The sequence below is a fragment of the Tupaia chinensis genome, unplaced genomic scaffold (assembly GCF_000334495.1).
Source record: "Tupaia chinensis unplaced genomic scaffold, TupChi_1.0 Scaffold000046_3, whole genome shotgun sequence".
Classification (NCBI taxonomy): domain Eukaryota; kingdom Metazoa; phylum Chordata; class Mammalia; order Scandentia; family Tupaiidae; genus Tupaia; species Tupaia belangeri.
Window position 1 is genome coordinate 5,858,053 of NW_006159504.1, and position 16,233 is coordinate 5,874,285.

Consider the following 16,233-nt stretch of genomic DNA (forward strand, 5'->3'; position numbering starts at 1 on the left):
ATGCTAACTTACATTCTTTATAGCAGTCATCAATCTTTTGTAGCATGAAGTTTGTGTTTTTCTTTTCATGGTACAGAATGTTAAAATGTTTTGTTATCATAAAATTCTATCAGTATTTTCTTTTTTTTTGGATAAGTTTTTGCTATAGGGCGCATGCGCTCGCCAGACAGACAGAGACAGAGAGACAGAAAGTGAGAAATCACCCCCCAGGGGGAATGACCACGCTGCAATCCCTTCTCCTCCATTCTCCTCTCGGGATCTTGGGCATGCACGCACATGCACCTGGCATGAGTTTAACCCACCCGGTCCGGGACTTGAACCACGGTCGACTACGTGGGAGTCCAGCGACATAGCCATTACGCTAACTGCTGGTCCCAGTATTTTCTTTTACGGCTTCTGAATTTTATGTTTTGATTAGGAAAACTTATCTGAAATTGCAAAAATAGGTAGCATCCTTGTTCAAACATTTTTAGATGTTTAGACTATTTTGAAATGTATATGTTTATGTACACATTTTTCATAATGAACAACAACCATCTCACAAAATTAAATTTTACTTTGGAAGGGACCAGCAGGTGGCTAATCATGGTGCTGGCCTTTTGCCAATTTTCTAATTTGCTACTCTAATCATTCCAGATTTTGTATGCCTTTCCTATTCATTGTAGGGATGTTTATTCCAAGATAGTTTAGGTCTCCAACTTAGTATTTTTTACGTGCTAGCTAAGAAGTGATTCCATTTACTAAGATAAAAATAGTGGCATCTTAAGACAGAGTCCTAGTCTGGGAGTGAAAAGATAGGTTACGTGTATTGCTAGTTAACATAATCTCGTAATTCCTGAAAACTTAACTAATAAAAAAAATGAAAGATTGAGATAAAATTCTTGTGCTTTATTTTTTTTTTTAGGAGTGAAAATGCCCATGTTTCTTTGAATAATAAAAATGTAAATATGCTTACTTGAAAGTTTTGTTGTGAACATGATCAAATTGTGAATAATTCAGGTTGGCAAACCTTGAAAATAAAATAACAGTTACTCTTCTCGGCAGGAAAATTCTCTAAGCATTGCTCCTCTTACCAGACATCTGAGACTGAGCTCAAGACATGGCATTTTACGTAACAATGTGTAGATATACTCGCACATTTATGCATCTGCATACGTACAGACACCACGATCAAGCGGGATACCATTTTCACAAGTAGTGGTCCCATCTTTACAAGATGTGATTTGGGCCGTGTAATGGCACTAAGTGAAGTATTCAAACCAAGCATGATGGCAGGAAGGGGTAGCTGAGAAACACTCGAATATCTTTTCTTTGAGGGGAGACTCGGCAGTCCATTACTGAACCCATGCAAAACAAAGGTGGGGCGGTTTGCTCCCACGGATATGTGCTCCAGGCGGGGTGGAGTCTTCTCGTCTCCTGTGCCATGGAGGGCATGCTACTGCGACTGTAAATGTAAACATACTACCTTTCTAAAACAGTCAGCCCATGTTTCTCGAAATACCACTAAAGGTGGCTGTAATTTACATTGTGGCTCGGTAGCCAGCCCTCTGGAGGGATACACCTGTTGTTAAAATAGCCCAAGTATTTCTCCAGCAGACGGTGTTACTACCTCTAAATCCCCTGTGCTAGACGTAGTCCAGAGTTCTTTGATTATTTCATGAATAATAAATATATGTGACAAATCCTACGCCTCAGCCGACTTCTCAGACAAGGACTGAAGTAAGTCCTTGTAGAGCGCAGAGTTCATGAAGCGGGGGTACGAGTCCCTGTGCATGAGCGTGTAGATCTGAAGCTGGGCGTCGTCGAAGATGTGCTGGGAAGGCTCCAGCATGTTTCTGTTGATGATTTCTCTGACCCCGGAGTCTAAGCTGACCTGCCAACAGAGACAAGTGACACTGTGTGAGGCAATTCCCTTTGTAAACCTCTCCCAAATGCCCACAGCTTGTTTTGTTCTTTGTAAATCCCAAACTAAACAAGGTCATCCAAAAGTCCAAACTGCCAAAAGACGACTAACAGCACAATGAACGGGGCTCTCCATGCTCACAGGAGCCTGCAGCCCTGGAAGCTGTTAGACAGAGCAGGGCCCCACCCCCGCCTCTGACTCAGCAGGTCTGGGAAGGGCCTACGAATTTGTATCTCTCCCAAGTTCTAAGTAATGCTGGTCGAGAGCACCTGACTCCAGAAACCACACCATTATTTTGCTTAGAATGAAGTACTATGTCCTTTGAAGGAAAAAGCAGCAGGGACTTACCCCTTGTTAATTTCCCAAAACAGGGCTAAAACCTGGAGGCCCCAGGCTTCTGCCCAGCTCGGATACTGGTAGATCCCCAGGGAGGCACACCTGGCTGGCTGGAAGCCTTGGCCATGAGGCGAAGCTGCCCCAGAACATGGCACGAGGGTCAAAGTCTCAGGGCCTATGGCCAGGTGACAGCTGCGTTTAAATCCCAGCTGTTTCTGCTTAGTTGTAGGACAGTGAATAAGGTAAACTGCTTCCTAATGAAGTCTTTTCCTAAAGTGGGGGTGAGGAGGATGGTTTCTAGACATCTGGTTTAGGATTTAATGAGAATTTAAGTGCTGGAAATCCAGTGGCCCTAGATGTTGGCACTCTTGCTCGGGCGTTGTGTGTCCTGATAGGACGGCCTCAGGCCAGAGCGGACTACTGGACTCAGACTTCCTGTGGGACACTGAACGAGCCTCAGGGCCAGGACTGCAGAGCTGAACGTCTATCTCCGTGAAGAACCTCAGCCAGACTCCTCTGACCAGGAGTCCCGATGTCGTGCAATGCATGGCCGTGAACGTGCAACTGAAAACATGGTCTGTGGGTCACCGAATGCCGACTTCGGTGCCTCAGTCCACCGTCCCCCCGGAGGGCACACAGGTACCTGAAACCCAGTTCACCCAGACAGGCTCTCTCACCTCCAGAACTCCTTGTGCATTATGGCTCTACATTTAGTCTCAAAGGTCTGCGGTCCTACCTCTCTTTATAACGAGGATATGAAGTTCCTCCCATGAGTGATGAGAGAGCGAAGCCTCAGCAGGGTCCTGACACAGATCCACCCCCGCCTCAGCAAGCCCCAGGTTGAGGGCACATGCATGCCTGGTGTACGCAGGGAGGTCTCGACTTGAACCGGGAACCTTCCTGTGCGGGGCTGCCTCACACCACTGTGTCATACTGCTGCGCCACTGTCCGACCCCTGATCCCACCTGTTCTCTGCCATGACCTGCGGAGGTCACTCGCCCTTTGCTGCAGGGTTTGGGAGGCAGCCTCCCGGCTGGTCTGGAGCCCATCCAGTGCCTTTCAACCCATGCTCTCAGGCGGCCAGGGGCTCTTTCTACGTGCCAGCCTTGTCCTGCCAGCTTCACGCCCGCACCGTGCCCTGGCCTGTCCGTGCCAGCCTTGTCCTGCCGGCTTCATGCCCGCACCGTGCCCTGGCCTGTCCGTGCCCTCCGGATCGAGTGCAAAGCTCCCCACTTCCTCCTGAGCCCTTCAGCCGCTGGTTCCCCAGTCCTGCCTCACTGCTCCACTCAGGAGCTGTCCCAGCCTCTCGGAATTTGAAGAAGGAAGGAGCAAGGACCATCTTGTTCCTCCTAGAACATCCCGGAATAACCTTCCCTCTAGCCTGCCTGGTGACTTCCATGGCCTCAGTTTAGACGTCACTCTCCCGACTCAGGAAGGCTTCACCGACCGTCCAGGAGGGAAAGACCCCTCCGTGTTGCTCCGGGCCCCCTTATTACCTATGGCAGCTCTCACCATTAGGCAGCCCTGAGCTTCCGGAGCAGAAAGGCCCGGTGCTCACCTGGGCAGCACATGTACTCAAGCCGGGCTAGCATGGCCCCTGCACAAGGGTGACACAAATTCATCAAGTACTCCATACTAAAACAAAAAAAGAAAGGCTGGATGTCGCGAGCACAGCCCCTGGACCCAGTCCCACGACCAGCTCTTCGCGGGAAGGGTGAAAGCTCCTCATAACAGTTGGACTGCGAGTTACGGCAGGAGACAGGAATGAAGATTCCAGTTCACGCACAGGAAAGACCACTCCTGCAAGTGCTCAGTGAGGACCCGGGTTAGGGCCGGGAGGGCCCCGATGTCTGTGTGCCTCCTCCCAGGTGCTGCTTCAGGGCGGTGCGTGGGTCTTCCCACTCCCCTGAGCGCCCTCTGAACCCCACCTTCTTAGTGACACAGCACCGCAGGAGGCAGTGCCTGCTTCTGTAACCGCAGCCATGAGGCATTCAGATTTTCAGAACAACCCGAACCGGATTTTAGATTTGAAAACACTAAAACTCAGGTAGAAGCTTGCCCAAGTTTACTCATCCAGTAATTCCTCCGACATAGAGCCCTTCCAGCATCGGTGCCTCGGCACTCACGCCATCGCTCTGCAAACGAAGATGCCCAGGAAAAGAGACCTTCCTAAGGACAACAGGATATTTTTGTTCAAAGGCATGCCATAGGGTGTACGTTTCTTTACATCTTAGACACCCCAGAAAGAAAGTGAGAAATCACTCCCCAGGGAGGATGGCCATGTCGCAATCCCATCTCCTCTCGGGATTTGGGGGACACACACCTGCTGTATTTTTCAAATTGCTGGGTCTGGGATTCGAGTCACCTTAACTGCCATGCCACCTGCTCACCTAGATATAATATTTTAAAACTGTGAATAGTGATACTTGAGTTTTTTCCTGGGGAAAAAATGCACATGACTTTTCACAGACTTTGGGGGCACTTCGGGCCACCTGTGGGATCGCTGTCAAGAGAGCTTTGAAGAGCGTGAACTGAGGCAGCTTCGTACTCTGACCGCGGCCAAACACGGGCGGGGTTCAGCTCACTGTGGCCCTGCGGACACCTCCCCCCACGCACCTCTTTGGGAGAAAGAATGGAGATGTAATCCTCGTAGATGATCCTTGCCTTCTCCTCAATGATGTTTTTATTAGCTTCCTTTTTCAGCTCCTCACAGGCCATCCAGAAAAGCATGTTTTCCTCACTGAACTCTGTCCGCAGGAATTCGCGGAAAGCGTTTCTTCCCGCAGGAGTGATCATCAGCTTGTCGAAGGACTGGGCCCAGGCGCTGACTTCTTCCAGAGTGGGGGTCGGGCTTGGTGGGAGCGAAAGAAAGGGGGCGAGAGGGAGCTGTGACTGCATTTCACCACTAGAAACGCGCCTCTCCTCCTCTGAGAACGGAAAATGTATGCATTTAGGCCCTTTCGGGGGGACGGAGCCGAACCCATGTCCTTAAGCCTTCAGCAAAAACACGCAGCAAGTGATCTCAGCTGAACGGCTGGGCTGCAGGGCTGGCGCCGGTGCGCAGACCACGCCGCGACCATGGCCGGCTGCTCAGATCAGACCGTTTACATACGGGCACATCCCTGCAAGGATTTTTTTTTTTTTTTAACCAGCGGGCACATGTTTGCCAGAGACAGAGAGGCAGAGAGAGAGAGATTGAGAAGAAAGTACCCCCACATTGGAATGGTCATGCCACAATTCCTTCTCTTTCATATCGCCCTGGAATGGTCATGCCACAATTCCTTCTCTTCCATATCGCCCTCCTTTGCAGATTTTGGGCATGTACCATTTTTCAAACCACTAGCCATGTGGGATCCAGCTCCCTTAACCATCAGGCTGAGGGCTGGATCCTGACAATGTTTTAATATGGTAAAAGTGAAAAACAAAACAAAAAAAGCTCCTACAACCATCTAAGCCAAAACTGTCTAATCACCCACGAAAAAACTAAGTCAGACTTAACAACAGCAACCCTCTACCACCACGGGTGGGGCTACTAACGTTTTTTGATATGTAATATTTGAAAATGAGAAAGGAATATATGTCATATGAATGTACGTTACGAAGGGTGTCCGCAAAATGAACACCGTGCTTGATTTTGGGTTTACCCTTTTTGAGTTATGTTTTATGTCCATTTAACTGTACTGAAGTCAGAAAACACGATCTGTTTAATAATGTTTCTTAGTGTCTTGCTTCTCTTATCTTTGTTCATAGTTTTTATGTATGCACCAGAGGGCTTCAAACATTTGTGGAAAAATGGAACGAGTTCATTTTGGTGCAGAAAAATTTTGAAATCTATATATTTATTATTCAACTTCCATGAACTTTAAATAAAAAGATTTATTGGGACCAGCAGTTAGCGTAATGGCTATGTCGTTGGACTCCCACATAGGCGACCGCGTTTCGAGTCCCGGACCCAGTGGCTTAAACTCACGCCGGGCGCATGTGCGTGCGTGCCCAAGATCCCGAGAGGAGAATGGAGGAGAAGGGATTGCGGGGTGGAAAAAAAAACCCCCTCCCCCGTGGGGTGATATCTCACTTTCTGTCTCTCTCTGGCGAGCACATGCGCCCTATAGCAAAAACCTCCAAAAAAATATATAAAAGATGTATTTTATTTTATTATTTTAAAACTTGCTATAGGGCATGTGTGTTCACTAGAGAGAGAGAGAGAGAGCAAGAAAGTGAGAGAGCAAGCCACCAGGCCCAAGACTCAAACTGGTGTCAGCCATGTGGAAGTCCATCACCTTAACCACCACGCCACCTGCTGACACCCCATTCCATCACGGTGGTGTGATGGTTAAGGCAACTGGATACCACGTACCCGATCACGGTGGTGTGATGGTTAAGGCAACTGGATCCCACGTACCCAACTGCAGTTTGAGTTCTGGGCCTGGTGGCTTGAGATACACACCAGGTGTGTGTGTGTGTGCCCAAAATCTTGAAAGGAGGGAGAGAGAGAGGAGACAGGATTGCAGTGTGACCATTGCCCAGGGGAGTGGGGATGCTTCCTCATTTTTCCCCTCTCTCTCCATTTTGTGATGGTTAAGGCAACTGGATCCCACGTACCCAACTGCAGTTTGAGTTCTGGGCCTGGTGGCTTGAGATACACACCAGGTGTGTGTGTGTGTGCCCAAAATCTTGAAAGGAGGGAGAGAGAGAGGAGACAGGATTGCAGTGTGACCATTGCCCAGGGGAGTGGGGATGCTTCCTCATTTTTCCCCTCTCTCTCCATTTCTCTCTGACAAATGCACATGTCCTCTGACAAACTGGAAAAAAAGAAAACGAATACGTTCTTCAGAGATATGAGGGGTCTTCAGAAAGTTCATGAAAACGTCTACTAGGAAGACTAAGCATGGATTTCAAAAATTTTCTGCACCAAAATAAACTCGTAGTTTAATTTCATTTTCCATGAACTGGTTGGCGTTCTCACATACATGCTATCTTCTGTGACTTGTTTTTTTCACCCCACATTAAGTTCTCAGATTCACCCATGTAGTTGTGTGTAGACCGTTTCTGAGCAGAGTTCATCTCTAACTTTCCATTCTGTGGGTGGGCGGGTACAGTATGGTTTTTCACAGCACGCACAGTGTGTAATTAGCAAATCACAGGTACAGCTTTCCTTCCTTTCCTATCCTCAGATTATGGTATCCTGCGATGCTGGCCTCTTAGACATTGGGTGGTTACACAGAGTTGGATAACGTTGGACGACCTATTCCGGGGATGTTTTGTGGAGCTAGCCTATAAAACCATCTGGGTTCAGTGTTTACTCTGACTTAATCCCCCCAAAAGACATACTGATGTTCTCCCCCCAGTCCCTCCAAATGTGGCCTTGTCTGGACGGTTATAGAAGGTCCTGAGGGCGAGTAATCCATTATGACAGGTGTCCTCACAGGATGGGGGGCTGAACCCAGTCAGACATGCCCAGAGGGGTGATGGCATGGAGCTACCTGGGAAGCCCTCTCCAGCTGGCTTGGAAGCTGGCTCCAGCAATGGAGCTTTAGCCAAGGTACGCCGAGAATTGCTGGCAACGACCGGAGCGAGAAGAGGCAAGGAGCAGCCTCCCCGGGAGTCAGAGCAGAGAAGACGTGGCCCTACGGACACCTTGGTTGTGGATTTCTAGCCCCAAACTCGGAGACATAAACTGCTGTCGTTTTAAGCTACCAGGTTTTTGGTACTTTATGACAGCAGCCCTAGCAAGATATAAAAGGTTATTAGTTGCTATGTCATTTCTTCTTGCCCATGTTTTAGTCATTTTCCCCTATTTAGGAATTTGTTCAGGGTGTCTGAATCATCAAGGTCCTTGGCATAACTTGTTCCTGGTCCTACTGTATTATTGGTTTCTACTGGCTAGCTAGGATTAATTTGTGTTTTCATTATTATTTCTTTTTAATTGCCCGAGAATGCATGTACTCACGAGAGAGAGAGAGAGGAGAAAGCACCCTCCAATGGAGCGTGGTCACACTGCGGTTTTTCTGCTCCATCTCTCCATCCTGCTGAGATGTAGGCGCACACACACTGTGCTTGGCATGTTTAAGCCTTCGGTCTGGGCATGAACTGCATGGTCAGCCATGTGGGATCTGGCTCCCTTAACTACTAGCCCAGGCCTTTTATATTATTATTATTATTTTTATTAGTTTTTGGAGAGGTTTTTTGCTATAGGATGCGTATGCTCACCAGGAAGACAGAGAGAGACAGAAAGCGAGAAATCACCCCCCAGGGGGATGGCCACACCGCAATCCCTTCTCCTCCATTCTCCTCTCGGGATCTTGGACACGCATGCACATGCACCCGGCCTGAGTTTAAGCCACAAAGTTCGGGACTCGAACTGCAGTCGGCTACATGGGAGTACAGCGACATAGCCATTACACTAACTGCTGGTCCCAGGCCTTTAATTGAAACATTTATATACTACACAAAATTAACAGAACATTATGTGTTTTGTCGAGAAGCATATTTGCGGTTAGCAGAGGGTTTGGGTTAATGGAACTGATCTTTCTCCACGTCACACAACGCACTGAAAGTTCTGCTGGGGGAGACGTGATGCCACATTTGATCTGAGCTGATGTTACTAATTGCAGCTAGAGAAACGGGTGTTCACTGAAGCATGCAATGCTCAAGAAAGAGGAAGGAAGGCAGGGCGAGGGAAGGAGGGGGAGAAGGGAGGGGGGTTGCTATTTCCGTTAGTTCAGTGAGCTAAGAAATGTGAGATTTCACCTTTCTTCACAGATCGGGAAGTCTGTTCTGAGCTCATGGGACGCTCCTGTGGCTCTCTGCTCTTCTTGGTTCCTGACAGTGAGACTGTAAGAAACAAGACAGTCACGTGTCGATCGAGTCGGTCTGTTCAGGAAAAGATTTTTTTACAAACATTTAGAAGATAACTTCAGAGCAGAATTCCTTCCTGTTCTTAAAAAAATGACCCTGATTGGTCTTCTTAAGAAAACCAAAAGTATGACAATAGGTATTAAAAATAAATGTTTATTAATAATATGGTGGTCTATACTAATTGAGGAAGAGTTAGAAATGAGTAAGCTCAATTATGTTTAAAGTAATAGTTCTTTTCATTAAAAACAGACTCATCAGAAAATAGTAAACAAGTAAAATGATTAAGAATGCTGTGGATTTCATTTCACTTTCTAAAAAATAGTACATACCCTTCTAGGCTTTGTTTCCAGTAAAAATGGAGGCTGCATATATTTATAGGCACAAATACAAAAGTAGTAAAGAAAACCAAGAAAGTACATACTCAAGTCTAATCTGTCATGAGTGTTCAAGGTTTTTTATACACATTTTGTACATTCCTCTATAAACTTACTCCAAGTATTTCTGTTATTTTAAGTAGAATTTTCAATTGCGTCTCCTCTCCTAACTTACATGGGCTGTCCACATGAAGGGTAGGAACTTCCCGGATGAGCATGTGAATGTGGTATATTTTTAGACCGGGTGTCGCTATGATGTGATCCTCCTGCCTGGGTCGCTGGGACTACAGTGTGGCACATGTCACTGTGCCCGGTAAGGTGGGCTGAGGAAGGGTCCCAGGACTCCCACGTGGCCTCTGCCTGCCCGGCAGCAGCGTGCCGTGAGCACCGCCACAGCAGGGCCTGCTCTTCACCTCCTGCCAGCTCTATTCAAGCGGCCACTTATGGACATACGGTTACCTGTGTGTCACCGAGAGCGTACAACCCGGTGGTTTTCAGGATTCTCACCACTATCTAGATCCAGTTTATCTTTGCCAACGTTATGGTCATTTATGAACATTTTCATCACCTCAGAAAGAAACCCCACACCTAAGGAGTCACTCCTTACTGCTCATATCTCCTCACTCCAACAACCTTAGGCAAACACAAATCTACTTCCTGGCTACTGATCGACCAATTCTGAATCACAGACAGTGCGGACTTCCGTGGTTGGCCTCTCACTTGGCATAATATTTGCAGTTTGCCCATGCTGTAGTATGTATCAGTATTTTATTCTTTTTTCCTGGCTGAATAATATTCTCTTGTATGGATATACCATATTTGGTTTATCCATTCTTCAGTGGATGGACGTTTGGGCTGTCTCTGCCTTTTGGTGGTATGAGTCACACTGCTATGGCATTTGTGTGCAAGTTTGTGAAAACATATCTTGGGGCCAGTCAGGTGGCACGGAGATTAAGTTGGCTGGATCCCACAGAGACGACCATGTGGTTAGAGTCCAGGACCCAAAGACTGGGAAAACATGCCAGGTGTGTGTGCATGCATGCTCAAAATCCAGATAGAGGATGGAAAAGGAATCGCGGTGTGATCATCCTTGGCGGGGATGATTTCTCACTTTCTGCCTCTCTCTGGTGAGCACATGTGTCCTAAAGCAAACTAAAAACAAAACAAAACAAAACAAAACAAAAACCAACAAAACAAAATGAAACAAAAACATATTTTCATTTCTCTTGGGTAAAAACCTCCTAGGAATAGAGAATTGTTATGTCATATAGTAACTTTATTTACACAGTATTTAGTAGTATTATTTTTTTTGCTATAGGGCATGTGCACTTGCTGGAAGGACAGAGACAGAGACAGAAAGGGAGAAATCACCCCCTAGGGGGGGATGGCCACACTGCAATCCCTTCTCCTCCATTCTCCTCTGGGGAATTTGGGCATGCATGCACATGTGCCTGGTGTGAGTTTTAAGCCTCTGGGTCTGGGACTCGAACCATGGTCAGCTATGTGGGAGTCCTGTGACATAACCACTACATCTGCTGGTCCTGATAACTTTATTTTTTAACATTTCAGGAACCCCCAAACTGTTCTCCAAAGAAGTGGCACCGTTTTACATTCTTGTCATGATTATTTAAGGGATCCAATTTCTTATCCTTACCAAAGTTGTTATCATTGTCTTTTTAATTCTAGATCCCTAATGGGGTGTGAAATAATATCTCATTGTGGTTTTCATTTGCATTTTGACTAACGATGCTGAACATCTTTTCATGTATTAACTATACATCTTCTTTGGAGAGGTATCTATTCAGATCCTTTGGCTATTTTAAATGAATTTGCCTTTTATTATTGAAACATAAGGGTCATTGATTATTTTAATTATTTTTCTTGCCAGAAAGTACATGCATTTGCCAAAGAGACAAGACAGAGAGAGAGGGAGGAGGAGGAGGGAGAAAGCACCTCATAGGAGGGTGTGGTCCCATCACAATCCTTCTCTTTCCTTTCTCCATCTCATTAGGATTTGGGGCATGCACACACACAAAGCTGGCACTTTTTGAAGCCACTGTAGCCAGGATACAACTGTGGTCAGCTATGTGGGATCTGGTTTCCCTTAACCGCTAGGCAATGGGGGCTGCCCTCTGAAATTCTTTAAATGTCTTACATACAAATCCTGAAAACTATTTTTATGCTAATTTGATATACTCATTACTGAATTCTTTTACATTTATATCAGTTCTAGCAACAATTCTTTTGGGATTTCTAGGTGTACTCTCGTCATCTGCAAATAGGGAAAAATTGACTTCTTCGTTCCTAATTCTTAGGACTCGAATTGTTTTCTCTTGTCTCATTGCATTGGTCGATGCTGAAAGTGCAATGTCAAATAATAGTAGAGACTGTGGACATTGTTGCCTTGTTTTTTTGTTGTTTTGTTTTTGGTACAGGATGCGTGCACACACTAGATAGAGACAGGGAGAGAAAGAGAGGGAAAGTGACAAATCCCCCTCTGGGGCAAAGGTCAAGCTGCAACCCTTTCTCCTTCAATCTCTTGGGATTTGGAGCATGCATGCACACACACCTGGCATGATTTCCAAGCTGCGTGGTCCAGGACTCAAACTGTGGTCAGCTATGTGGGAATCCAGCACTTAACCACCATGCCACCTCCTTGCCTTGTTTTTAATTTTAGCAGAAATGCTTTTAGTATTTCATCCATTAAAAAATTTATTTTTGTCATTATTAATTTGATTTTTTCCTGTTATTGATTTGTATTAATTTTCTCTTCCTTTTATTATCTTTCCTTAACACTATTGTATTTTATAAAAGCTTTTGTGTGGTTTCAGTACATCTGCTTTATGAATTTTCAGTGTGTGTGTGTGTGTGTGTGTGTGTGTGTGTGTGTGGCTTTTTTCTTGGCAAAATTATCAGAAATGCAGGAAACTTTTGAGATTTTTTTCATGATTCAGTCTCAGTAAATAATGGTTTCTTTAAACAAAAATAACCCCCCCAGAACTGAGAGGCATCTGGGTGGCGCTGTCTCGCTGTGAGCGTTCACACTGCTCGCTTCACTGACATCTTTTGTAAGCAGAACACATCCCTGCACAGGGGTATGGAAGAGCAGAGAGAAAGAAATGATACATTCGACACAAGATTTCTAAGAAAACCAGAAGCTAGCCTGTGAACTAACAAACTGCAAAATTTACTGGAACAGTGACATTTTTTCCCACATCAAGTAGAAATATTTTTTAAGAAGACAATATGTTCCTGAAAAAGTGAAGAATGGATTTTTGTGAAGTTTCCCTTGTCTGCTTGGGTTCTAGCAGAACAAGAGAGAAGCCAGGATATTATAGTGGCTCGCCATATTTTATAAATACTCAGTAAAAGTCCCATGTGAGACATAGTTTGGTAAATATTTAGATTATTAAGAGGAAAACATTCTCAAATCTTCTTGAAAGGAGCAAAAAAGTTTACTTTCCATTAAGAAAGACTCTGCCAGCCTTTCTTTATGACACCAGAAGGCGGTGGAGCAGGGTTTTGAGAACGCGCCCTCAGGGTTTAGAATGCATATTGCCCGTTACCTTTCTTGAAAATGGGCTCGGTGTATATCAACATGGAATCTCAAACCACGCAGAAAAGAAAAATCAACAAAACGAAATGTTCAAACAGTGGAAGCCGCTCCAGCAGGCACATGGTAGTTAAGACGTTGCATCCCACGTGGCCGACCACGGGTTGAGTCCCGGACCCTTTGAAAATCAGGCTGTGCATGTGTGTGTGCATGCCCAAGGTCCCAAAAGGAGACTGGAGCAGAAGGGACTGCGGTGTGGCCCTCACCCCTGGGGGGTGATTTCTCACTTTCCTTCTCTCTCTGTGTCTCTTTCTCTGGTGAGTGAACACGCCCTGTGGTAAAAACCTAAAAAATAAAACAACAGCAACAACAAATAAAAACCAGTTGAAGTTTGTGTTGTACAAACTCCAACTTTGCCCATCTCATCTCTTCCTCTCTCTACCTTTGAGTTTAGAGTTAACCTTCATCCTTGTTTTTTATTCTTCCCTTTCAGTTACATTATTCTCTCTCTCCACACACACACACACACACACACACGTATTTACATACATATTCCTAACCACATTTTCAAACTCTGTCTCAATGTCATTATACAGTATGAACGCTTTAGAATTTTCTCTTTATCTCTGGCACACGAGCTCACACGCTGTATGGTACTGCATGATGGTATTATTCATCCGAGAAGGATGAATTGCTGGTGAGCACGTTACTCTCCATGTTTCTCAGTTAGATGCTGTAGTTTCTCGTGCGTGTCCTCTCACCTGTGTACAGGAGGTTTTCCTGGAGTGTGATTTTCACTTAGACGGGTATATACTTAGCTTTCATTTATCTGAACATTAGTGGGAGCACAAGTGGATTGTCTTTTCTGGTCATTACTCCCATTTTTGTTCTTTTGGAGAGCTTTTTGCTATAGGGCGTGTGCACTCGCCAGACAGACTGAGAGAGACAGAGAGACAGAAAGTGAGAAATCACCCCCCGGGGGGAGGGCCACGCCGCAATCCCTTCTCCTCCATTCTCTTCTCGGGATCTTGGGTATGCACGCACACATGCCCGGTGTGAGTTTAAGCCACCAGGTCCGGGACTTGAACCGCGGTCTACTACGTGGGAGTCCAGCGACATAGCCATTATGCTAGCTGCTGGTCCCCCTTTTTTGTTCTTTTAAGGTTTTTCCATAGGGTGCATGCGCTCCCCAGAGACAAAGACAAACAGACAGAGGGAAAGTGAGAAATCCTCTCCCAGGGGAAAGCCGTGCCTCGATCCCTTTTCCTCTCCTCTCCTCTCAGGATTTTGGGCACACACACATGTCTGGTGTGATTTTCAAGCTGCTAGGTCTGGGACTCAAACCACAGCCCACCACTTGGGAACCCAGCTCCTTAACCACAACGCCATGTGCTGGCCCCTTATTTTCTTTCTCATCTCTCAATGTTTCTTATTTATTTTGGATCTAAATTCTTTTTAAAAACTATTTTATTTAACTTTATTATCATTATTTTCCAATTTTGATCAGAGAGACAGAGAAAGAGAGAGAGAGAGAGAGAGAGAGAGAGAGAGAGAAAGTGAGAAAGCAAACTACCAGGTCCAGGAGTTGAACTGCAGTTGGCCATGTGAGAGTCCAGCCCCTTTAACCACCATGCTACCTGCCGGCTCCAATTTTCAATATAAATTCTTTGTTAAATGCATTGTAACTATCTTCTTTCAATTTAGTTTGTCTTTTCTTCTTTTTTTTTGGTGTGTGTGTGGCAATTTCTGCCTTAGGGCGTGTACGCTCCCTGGAGAGAGAGAGACAGATAGAGTGAGAGGGAAAGTGAGAAAACTCCCCCAGGGAGGATGGCCATACCGCAATCCCTTCTCTTCCATTCTCCTCTTGGGATTTTGGGCACGCACATACATGTGCCCGGAGTGAGTTTCAAGTCGCTGGATCCAGGACTTGAACAGTGGTTAGCCATGTGGGAGCCCAGCAACATAACTGATATGGCATTTGCTGGCCCCTTTTCATTGTAATTTTTGTGTCTCTGTTTAAACAAACACATTCTAGAAACAGCTTTATTAAGATATAATTTATATGCTGTATAGTTCTATAATTTATACATTATATTATCATGATTTTAGTATATTTACAAAGTGGTAAAAGGGACTTCGAAAGGTTCAGGGAAAATGGAATTGAAGTGCAAGTTTATTTTGGTGCAAGAAAATTGAAATCTATGCATAGTTTTTTTTTTTAAATAATACGTATTTGTTTTATGGACTGTTTGAAGAGGCCTTGTACAATCATTGCCATGACTTTAGAACATTTCATCACCCGCCCCAAAGAAATTCTGCACACCTTCTCTCCCTAGGCATTCAGCCATCTCTCTCTCTCTCTACACACACACACACACACACACACAATTTTTTTCCCCCAGAGCATGTGTGTGTTCACCAGAGAGACAGAGGGCCAGAGGGAGAGGCAGAGGGAGATGGCGCCTCTGGTGGTGCATGGTGCAGCTGCACCCACCTTCTGCACTTTTCCATCCTGTCGGGGTTTGAGCACACATGCATGTGTCCAGAGTGTTGTTTTCAAGCCGTCTGGGCTGGGATTTGAAGTGCAGTCGGCCACGTGGTATCTGGCTCCCTTAACCATCATGCCCTGGGGCTGGCCCCTCACTAATCTACTTTCTATCCATATGGACTTACCTCTTCTGACTTTTCATGTAAGTGGAATCATGTCTACTGTGTCTGGTGTTTTTCATTTCCAGTAACGTTTCCAAGGCACCCCGTGTTTAACTGGTATCAGCATGTCTGTCTACGGCCAAAGGATACCCTGTTGCATGGCCAGCTCACATCCTTACCAGCTTCCCAGTCGGCCGGGCACTTGGCTTGTGCTCACTTTTGTCTACTATGAGTGCTATTGTGAACACCTGTGTGCAAATCTTTGGAGTTTTTAAAATTTCTTTCATCAAACACTTTTTTTTACATTTTAACATAGCCAAACTTATTAATATATTTCTTTTATAGATTTTAATTTCTTTTTTTTTTTTTTTTTGAGAGGTTTTTGCTATAGGGCCTGTGTGCTCACTGGAGAAACAGAGAGTTATAGAGAAAGGAAGCAAGAAATCACCCTCCAGGGAGGATGGCCACACTTCAATCCCTTCTCCTCCATTTCCTCTCGGGATTTTGGGCACGTGTGCGTGCACACACACACACACACACACACGTACTTGGTGTGCGTT

At 45.6% G+C, this 16,233-nt stretch overlaps 1 protein-coding gene across 2 annotated transcripts in view; it reads right to left on the reverse strand.

Moving 5' to 3' along the window:
• Positions 1-355: 355 nt before the first annotated feature.
• RGS20 (regulator of G protein signaling 20) overlaps positions 356-16,233 on the reverse strand; it is a 70,060-nt gene continuing 54,182 nt past the window's right edge. The window contains exons 2-4 of one of the 2 annotated variants that reach the window (XM_027773801.1): positions 8,990-9,073; positions 4,856-5,090; positions 356-1,873 (exon numbers count right to left, since the gene is read on the reverse strand). In XM_027773801.1, coding sequence (XP_027629602.1) covers positions 1,685-1,873; positions 4,856-5,090; positions 8,990-9,073 — 508 coding nt within the window. In that variant the 3' untranslated portion in view covers positions 356-1,684. The remainder of the gene's footprint in view (positions 1,874-4,855; positions 5,091-8,989; positions 9,074-16,233) is intronic. The other variant, XM_006140885.3, reaches the window with a different exon arrangement.